At 33.5% G+C, this 10,132-nt stretch overlaps 1 protein-coding gene across 1 annotated transcript; it reads left to right on the top strand.

Moving 5' to 3' along the window:
* Positions 1-7,581: 7,581 nt before the first annotated feature.
* LOC129924612 (nanos homolog 2-like) lies at positions 7,582-10,132 on the top strand. Its single transcript, XM_056020673.1, has 2 exons — positions 7,582-7,786; positions 9,946-10,132. Exons 1-2 carry the CDS (start codon positions 7,595-7,597, stop codon positions 10,093-10,095), a joined length of 342 nt encoding a protein of 113 aa, XP_055876648.1. The 5' UTR covers positions 7,582-7,594; the 3' UTR covers positions 10,096-10,132.

A 10,132-nucleotide genomic window follows, 5' to 3' on the forward strand; every position in this document is an offset into this window, starting at 1 on the left:
TTGTACATACAATATAGACTTACTATATATTATTTATACAGTACCACAAAAGGATTTTAAAAAATAATGTTCTCTAAAGGTTTTAAATATACACTTCAACAAATTTATAAATTATTTTAAATTCTAAAAGAATGTGATTTAAATATTTTTAAGGTAGATTTTACTCTTTAATCCTCATTCCATTTTACAGAATTGCTAATTAAAACTTTATTCATTGTACATCATTAGATCTTCCATGACAGTGTAATTGATTTTTATTTTTTTTACTGATGCAACAAAATATACTTGCTAATAAATATTTTCTTAAAATAAAAAAACAACTTGTTTTTGTTTTACATTATAAAATGACTACAGGGTGTGAATAATGGGATGCAAATTGTGTTATGTGAACAGTTCAAACCATCAATGGCACAACTCTAGACAGGTGCTAGAAGTGTGACCAAACCAAAATACATTGGGGTAGGATATAGTAAGGGAATAAAATTAGGTACACCAGTGACAGATTATTTCTTTAATCTGGGTAGACATTGGGGGGAAATGGTTGGCACCATGTGACATGCACCCTTGTAACGCTTCTGCAAAAATTCACAGTCTACAATTACATCGGAAAATTATTACGTATTAAAAACATTATGTTAAGACAATTATAAAACAAAAAACACTATACAAATAATGAAAGAATTCCATTAAGAAATTTCTTTTTATTACCGGTACCGGTACTTTTTTTCTTCTTTAAGTTACCAAACTATCAAGAAAAATAAATACAGACCTAGCGGTATCTTAACAAAAGTACTGTACTACAGTACCGGTATTCACAATGCTCCAGGAGAGAAGATTTAAGTAGCAATAACACACGAACGTTTTATACTTACAAAATACAATTACTAGTACGTAGCTTATCAAAAAACTCAGAAAAATAAAAGTATGTTTCTTTTTCCCTGGTAACCGCAGTGTGAGTAATATATGGTATACAATTTAAGACTGCCTTATGATCATAATGGAAATTCGTTGTGATTACAAGGACTCTTTTCTCAACACAATACAAACATTCACATGAACAGACACAACAGAAAGAGTTCATTGAGTGACTACAGACGTCTTGATGATCTTCATGTTTCCTAGTCAACGAGTAGCGCTCATACAGTCTGACCGAGTAACGAAATTTTGTACGGTTCTACACTTGATTGATAGAAGTCGACCACTTCGCGATTACTTGAGGTAGTTATGATGGGTAGTTATGTTGTCTTCCAAGATTTTTCCGATTATGCTGAGACATTTTTGTTCAAAATGTTTATATAAATATGATAGTGTTGTGCGTGTGGTTTTAGATGCTCTTTTTATAAAGTTTTCTAAGCGGCTCAACAGTTTAGATGAAACGTTTCCTTGCCGACAAGTTATTCCATATGTTAACTAATTGTCGCATTGTAAAAATTATTCAAGATTTTCTTATGCAGTTTAAAGATGTTAATTTTTTATATGAAAAAAAGCTGATTAGCGATTTTCTTTGCCAGAGTTTCAAGGTGGTCTTCCACGAAAGCTTATTGTCAACAATGACACCTAGATATTTGTATGACTTCACTTGTTGTATCGGTATATTGTTTGTTTCTTCTGAAATCTGTAAGAATTCTTTGTTTTTTGTGACATTCAGCTCTAAAAAATTGTCAGTGCACTGGTTTGTAAAGTCTTTTATCGAGTGTCGATATTGAGCTTCGTCTCCTGAAATAAGACCAATTAAATTGATTATTTCTAATTGTACTATTAAAACTAAAGGAACACAGTAGTTTTAAAAAGTAATAATATCTTACAGGCAAAATGACACAATTAAGGAGACTTTCCACTTTTCACCAGATCTATAATATTAAGTCTGGAGTGTATGCCACAGAGATTTCTTCCCGCTGATATTTGTGACCTCAGTTTAGTCTTGCTCATGTATGAAACTGATTTCTTGCATCTGTATCAATGGCGTAGCTATGGTGGGGTGGGAGAATTTGAAAATCCCCCCAGGCCCCACTTGAGGGGGGCCTCGAATAATTGTTCGAATTTTATTTTACATTAAATATGACACATTATCTCATGTCATGATGTCGAGGTCAAGCGCTCTGGTCCCCAAAGGATGGCACATTCCTAGCTACGCCACTGATTTATTTGTTGGTCCGCAATGACAGGCATAACTTGCAGCGAAATGTTCACACGGTCACGATTGCCAAACTTTAAAAATTTTAAAAGTATTTTGGGAGTTAGGAACAGTTAATCAAATTTCAATTTCTGTTCCATCTGTATATTACTAGACATTTTCGAAATATTTCTTTTAGTAAGTGAAAATAGATGCCTTTTCTTGATTTTTTTTTGTCGGTGGTATAGTGCATCAATTGTAATATTACGATGCACCATTTTTGGCGCATGCGCCATAGGTTGGCCACCCTTACTGTATTGTAAATGTTCTCCATTAACAGAACGCACCATTAATATCATGTCTCCTCTCTCACTCTGCAAATGGAAGCCAATTGGACGTTCTATAAGAACAAAGTGTGATGTAAGAGCTACAGTGGTTCTTACACTTTCACAGACCCGACATTTCCAGAAGGGCTGTATCGCAAGTTTTCACAAATTAATTTAAACAAAAATACTCCCGAATTAATTTTTTTTTACCACGCTGATACGGGTTTTTCCGAAGGCCGCACGATGTTTATGCACAGTATCCTATTTGAAAAAACAAACAAACAACTTAATACGTCATCGCCAAACTTTCCGGAAGCTGATTGGCCGAAATAGCAATTCAAGCACATCAACTGGTTCAATACAGGCTAGGTTATAGAACCAAATAAATCCTTCTCATACACCCTCAACACGTTTTTTCCATTGCAACTAAATTAACAGTAGAATATTTAATTTATACGTACCAACTATTTTTAGACTGTAATGGGACATAACAGTGCTGAATGACACTTTTAAAAATTACTTACGATTTTAATGAGTTTTTAAAAGGAACAGAATGTACAAGTTATCAATGAAATGGGAAATGGTTATCTAGTGGTTTGAAGTGTTTGGGGATGTCACGTGATACTATCAAAAATAGGAAAGGTTTATGAAATTAAACACCGCGAAAATCTGACGTGCGGCCTTAGAACGTATCACCAGCGAAAGTCAAGAAAACACTGTCTATTTGTTTATTAATTGTCATTTAAAAAAATCAATTTGTCAAAATTTACATTTATGTTGCTACAAATGTTATAAATGACTCTTTCATATACAATGTTTCATAATGCAGGGAGTAGTTCAAACTTGATCACTACGCATTTTCCTAATAAAATCCGATGGGAGCGCGAAGCGAATCACTATTCCAACTGTACATAAATATTGGCGATTTACCGGACAAAGTGGTTGTCGTCTTATAACAATAGAGAGCTTTCAATTAGGTCGAGGGACACACATTGGAGGCCCAAAGAAAAGCCCTTTTAGAAGACAGGCGCAGACAAAAGTTAAGAAAACTAAAATAGCCCCTAGGCGAAAAACGGCCTTAAATTGTAAATTTAGTTTTATTTTTAATATAAACATTTAAATAATAATAATTTTATTTATAAAGCGCTGTTAAACAAAATGTAGGCTCAAGGCTCTCTGAGGGACATATGGAGTGATCAGTTCTCTAAGGTACAAGGGCATTTGTAGATACACTGATGAGACAGTGTGGCCACCTTGTCGATTCTAGCTTTCACTGAAAGCCAATAGAGCGTGCGCATGAGCGTTGTAGCAGAATCTCGTCTTGTTTTTCTTAGGCCTATTCGTGCAGCATTGTTCTGAATACGTTGCAGCTTGGCTATTTTGTCATCGGGTATACCTGCTAGCACGGTGTTGCAGTAGTCAAGGCGGGAAAGTATGAATGCTAAAGCTAGCTTTTTTTGTTGACTCCGTTGTTAAATATGATCTGATCTGGCCTAATCTGCGCAGCTGCAGATAAAGACAGTTGCAGAGCTGACTTATGTGTGGGTCATTGAGTCGAGGAAAACTCCAAGATTCCGCACTACATGGACATAAGGAAGCTGGCTGAATTCACTCCAAAATGAAATTAAGCTCATGGAAACATTGTGCCTCTTGCAGTTTGACAATATTAGAACTTTCAAGTTTTAAATTAGATAAAGCAAGACGAGGGTCTCCTCTAGTGGCTACATCCATAAATAAATTAGTATCCAGTCTAGTTCTTTGCTTATTAATTAAGTTTGTTACTCACTACATCTAAGTTAACCATGTATATTGATGGAAAAGCTAAAAAAAATAATTCCATTTTTTCGACCACAGTTTTGGAATTTTACTTGCAACATATAAGTACAGCCATATCTCTGTTGTGCCTCCTATGATATAATATTGTAAATCTATTTTTTCTGCAACTTAATTTGAACATCAGTAACTGATGTTTAATCATTTTCATTTATATTTTTTTAAATTTATTTACATCCTAGGAGGGAATCGTAATTTCTTCATAGAGCATTGTTGGGTGAAATGCATAATATCGATGTCCTTATGCTGTAATTCATTTGTCAACAAACAAGTTATGTTATGTTAAATATCTTAATAAAAGAGAAAATTATATAATCAATGAAAGTCAATTTCTTTCCTAGCAGTCGGAGGTTGGTTTCATTCGTTTGCGTTAGATGCCTACCATGTAAAACAATTTTTTTTAGCCTGTTTTAAGTCATCGCCAACTGTTGAGTCTTCCTGTTTCTCAAAAAAAAATAAAAAAAATAAAACAAGGTTACAAAAGACTGTTTGTGTGGAAACACAAACTCAAAATCGGCCCCCGAAGTGGTCCACCCAGGCAGGCATCAATATTTTAACAAAGAACATCCGAATGAAATTAGGCTATATCAAAGACAAATGAGAGATAAGAATGGAGAAAGAAGGTTAACAGATCTTGTGTAGTGCCCCAACTGTCCAGCAGATCAAAGGAGAGGTGAAAGTGAATGTAAAGTTAGATGTGAACCTGGCCTAACTAGTTCCCCTTTCAGACCTTGTGGTCTATAGGGCAGATGATGTAAAGTTCATCTGTTTTTGTGGCCTACGGTTAAAGAGGGTGTCATGTAGCCAGCACAACGACCAACCGCCTTTACTTTTCCCCAACTAATGTCAGGTACCCATTAGAGCTGAGTGGACTCAGAGGCGCCCAAAGATTCCAAAGTTAAAAATCCCAATCTTTACCAGGATTCGAACCCTGGCCCCCGGTTCGGAAGCCAAGCGCTTTACCGCTCAGCCACCGCGCCTAACTGATGTCTTATAATTGATCTAATTTTTTTTGAAAAGGCTCAATCACTTATTCGAATCCTCAAAAAAAAAAAAATAAAAAAAAAAAAAATAAAAATTCCGCAATATAAGGAAATATTTCGTAAAATGAAGTTTATAAGATTGCTATTCGTTTTTAATTTGGTCTATGTTATAATACATACTAATTAGCTTTTTCTCTTTAAAAAAAAAACTTGCATAACTGATTTTAAAAATTAGATTTTTCGCTTTCAGAAAAAAAAAGTAGCCGTTGCATCAGAACTTTCAATGGTCTAAAATATTGTGATATCCGATTTTCAATACCTTTTCTAGTTTACGAGATCTAAACGGGACAGACGGACAGACATTTCACACAAAACTAATAGCGTCTTTTCCCCTTTCGGGGGCCGCTAAAAATTAACAAAACTAGCAATACAACTCCTTTTCGAAATCCAGCGAACTTCAGTTTACAACAAGAGTTTAACATGTTGCTCATCATTTGTTTCACAAAGCTGTTGCGCTTCATGGGTTTGTATTTTATTTACCATATTTATAATTAGATTCAAATAGAAATGTAATTGCGGTCTAAATTTTAATAAGATGTTGCCTGTCATCATAACTCACAAGGTGAATAGTGGATAAATCTGTTCTTTATTCTATATTACTTATGAAGCCATTGCAGCGTCCAACCACTGATGGTTCCCTATATGTCTTCATAACGAGACAATTTTGAAATACTATTTCATTACTAACAAAAAAAGAAGTCTTTTTGTGTCACAGATATGTTCTAAAAAATTTTAATTTTATTTTTAATCAATTTTCAAACAATGTCATCAAAGCTTTTTTAAAGAAAGCTATTCATTTTCTAAGATAACTCTAACTCTTTTTTTTTTAATATTGTTTAAATAGTAGATTTTTATAATTGTTCATGAATAATCTTAAATTATTTTTGGATATTGCTATATGTTCGTGAAGCCGACTTGATTTCATAACCTTATTTGAAAATGCCATCATTCAAAGTAGAACATTGGAATACATTTTATCTTTTGGCAATTCATTAAAACTAGTATTTATCATGTTACATTTTAGTGAGTTTTCGTTACATTTTGTGAAGTTTTTTTAGTTAAAAAAAGGTAAAATATTCTATTTGAATGTTAGGTTGGACGTTTTTTTTTAAATTAACATTTACATATCAATATATTAAAATATGTAGATAAAATAAACTATAATCTAAAAGTCGTATTACCTTGTTTATTTAATCATGAACGTTTACGCGAGAAAGATCTAAGGACAATAGAAACCCTCCGATTACAGCAACGGTGTAAGAATTTAAAAATAGAAAATGGGATTCTCGAACTCAATTTCTAACGTTGTTTCTGTTCTTAAATTAGAAGCAAGCTAACTCTAATTTATCTAAATTTAGTTGCCAGCTTTAATTTTGAAGTTTTTTTTTAATTTCTTTTGTTTCAGTGCACCTTTAGTTTCTTCTTTCCCCCTTTAAACCTAGCGCCTCCTTACCGCCCCCTATCGCCCCTTTGGTTCCCAGCATCCCCCCAGAGGGCTCTAGCATCCCCGTTACAGACGACTGTTATACATCTACAAAAAAAAAAAAAAACAACAACATTTAATATGTTTTCATTTCAACAATTCAGAAAAATACATCATCGTACCTATGTCACTTAATTAACATTTGAAGCGCGAAAGTGGTTGTCGCCTTATAACGATAGAGAGGTTTCAATTAGCTCGAGGGACACACACATTGGATACCCAAAGAAAATCCATTTTAGGAGACAGGCCTAGAAAACGTTAAGAAAACTGAAGTAGCCCCTAGGTGGACAACGGCCATCTCTGCATATGATGTCAAAGAAAATATGCAGGTCGCAAGTTGTCGCAACTGGGCTAGCGTGGTCATTCGTCCTATTTATTTTTTCTATAGGTAACTTAACTATTTCAACCACGTTGGGTGCGCCTGGGTCACAACCAACGACCCCCCCCCCCTCTCTTAATAGTTTACGATTTACACTGAAAGCGAAGGCAAGCCAACATGGTGTGACCTACTTTCCATTGTCCAGCTAATCAAAACAACTCTTATTGGTTAGTAACTTTTCAAAACAATGGGCGTGGCTTAAGTTTGACAACAATGGCCGTGAGGACTTGATTCTTCCGAACCGTCTTTGCAAAAAACAAAACAAAACAAAAATGGTTCTGAGGCATAAAAATCTGGATCTCTATAAAATCTAAATCATCTGCTTCTCGTTTGTCATTCTGTGCAAGTAGCCAAGTGAGAGTGTAACTAGATCTAGGATTAAAAAAAAAAAGGATTATTTCATTACTTCAATCAGAAATGGCATCTTCACCCATGCCCATGGATTCCTTGACCATTGATGAAATCTGGAAAGACTTTCGTAACAACGGTGTCACCGTAGAGATGGACGAGTTCGATTGGATACAATTTAACTCTCGTCGGAGATTTATCAATTCGAGCGAGGAACCCATCACAGAGGAGGATATAGAATTCCAAGAGGAGTTGGACAAGGTAGGTGACACCTCTGCTTTTGATAGTGTTTTTTTTTTTTTTTGTAGATACGTTCTCTTAGATTTATTTATTAAAATGTTATAGGTGTACTAGACCTAGATTCTACATGTCATGTATTTAGGGCTTACAACTCGCTTTTAGATTGTCTTGATTTCCTAGATACTACTTAATACTAGTAACTAGATATAAGTATCAGTATGTTCTAGAATCTAGATGATCTAGAATGACTAGAATCTAGATGATCTAGAATCTAGATCTTGTTGGCTAGAAGACCTCAAGCTTCTTCTTATTCTATACTAGATATATATAAACTATATTATTTTAAATATAAAAACGGTTGACTTGATAAGCTAGTGACCTAGTGTCTTTCACTTCTCTAACTTACTTTCAAAACTTTAAACCGATGGTATTGATCTGCTCTAGATTCAGATCTTTAAATAAATTTATTTCTAATATATTCTTTTTATAATTTAGTTTAATTATCTAGAATCTAGACCGAGATTTGGATCTAGAATATCTAGATCTAGACGTTAGATATAATCTAGATCTCAGTGAGAGTGTCTTGTTTTTTGTTGGTAGACTAAATTTAAATATAAAATCTTCAGTTCACGTTATTTTAAAATAATGATAATATTTAATTTTACTAATTGGATTGCAAAGAAAAAAAAGTCTCTCCAGACGTAAAATGCTTGATTCCTTTGATAGGCTACATATATAAAATCGAATTTGTTTTTCTTTTAATAATTAAAAAAAAAATCCTTTTCGAGAACCAGATGTACATCTATATTTTCTAAGTGAATCTGTGTGTGTGTGTGGTAATACTAGTTTTAGTAGTGTAATACTTTATAATATAAAATCTCTCTCTCTCTCTCTTGCTATTTTCCTTTTGGTCTTCATCTGCGTCTTCTATCTTATAGATATCAGACGTTACTTGAAGATAATTACGTCCTACGCATTTCACATTAATGAAATTTAATGTGACTTGTCAATCTTGTCATGCTTGTTAATGATTAGTGATATTGAACTCTGCTTTTTTTTTTCCGGCTCTCTAATGTCTTTAAAGGGAAGAAGGAGCACTTGTAGTTCGAATGTGTCCTAGCATATGGAATAAGAAATGTGCCTCTACTTTTTATCTCTCTGAGTATTTAGTTAGGTTTTATTTTTATTTGTAAATTATGGTTTAGTTAGTCTTTTGCGTATTATTGCTACTTTATTTTTTAGTCTTATTTCCCAAAGTCTCTAAATTTAGTGATTTTACTAATGGTACTCTAATGAAATGTGAATATTTGCTTGTCACTTTGTTATAAATCTCACTTTTCTATTTTGCGTTTCCTTATTTAGTTGTTTTTTTTTTTGTTTAATTAAGGGGTCCCAAAAAGGAAAAAGAAAAATATTCTAATATTGGCCTAGCTAAATAAATTATTAGCATTTTAGTTTTATGTTCTTGTTTAATTTATAACAAAAAATATTTTAATCAACCACAATGTTTTGTTTGATGTTTTAATAATTTCATCAATATGGGTATTACATGATAATTTTCATTTATTATTTTCTTTTTTTTTTTTGTTACTCCTAATAACTGGCATTTTTGTCTTAACGAAAGACATGCATCCGTTTGATTCCCATTTCTGTTATTCTTCTAATTCTTGAGCCCTAGGGGTTTGAAGTCCTGTCTAGATCTTTTAAGAGTTCAGTAGGGTTTGGGGGTCAACATACTTAACAAGGTTTTTGTGGCGATCCAGATATCAAAATCTTTGGTAGAATTTAGGTCATTGGTTAATATGCATGACGCGTAGGACCTAATCATCTTCTTTTTTGAAGTAACGTCTGTATTATTTAAGTTAAGAAGATAATATATCGTTGTTACCACTGGATATTTTCTGTCTATAGGTTCTTTAATAATTTTTTTGTTTCCGCCAATGAGAATTCTATCCTAAATGCAAAACTTGGCTACATAATTCTTTATCCTTCCGTCAGTAATTACTGTTTTCTAAATCCATATTTACTCGTTACATTCTATTTAAATACTAGCTTTCTACACCTGGAATAAAAAAAAAAAGTGTAGTCTAAAAAAAAAACGTTGTGCGCATGCACATATTAAACAGGAAATCGAGACTTTACAGTTTTTTTAATGTGATGTTTTATTTTCTTCTATTCAGATTCGATTGTCACTGAGACGCCGGAAACCTCTGGGAAACAAAAAGCATTGCGTCTTCTGCAAAAACAACAAGGAAGACGTGAAGGTATATGCGACCCACCTTCTGAAACACGCCAACGGAGATGTCATTTGTCCGATCCTGAAAAAGTGAGTTTCCTACATTTTATTTCTTTTGCAAACCATACCCC

This window comes from Biomphalaria glabrata, chromosome 1 (genome assembly GCF_947242115.1).
Source record: "Biomphalaria glabrata chromosome 1, xgBioGlab47.1, whole genome shotgun sequence".
In the NCBI taxonomy this organism is placed as follows: Eukaryota; Metazoa; Mollusca; class Gastropoda; family Planorbidae; genus Biomphalaria; species Biomphalaria glabrata.

Excerpts from the sequence above, each read along its gene's own strand:
- LOC129924612 (XM_056020673.1), top strand. The coding sequence starts at position 7,595 with ATGGCATCTTCACCCATGCCCATGGATTCCTTGACCATTGATGAAATC. Across the intron at positions 7,787-9,945 it reads TCCAAGAGGAGTTGGACAAG|ATTCGATTGTCACTGAGACG; the intron begins GTAGGTGACACC and ends TCTTCTATTCAG.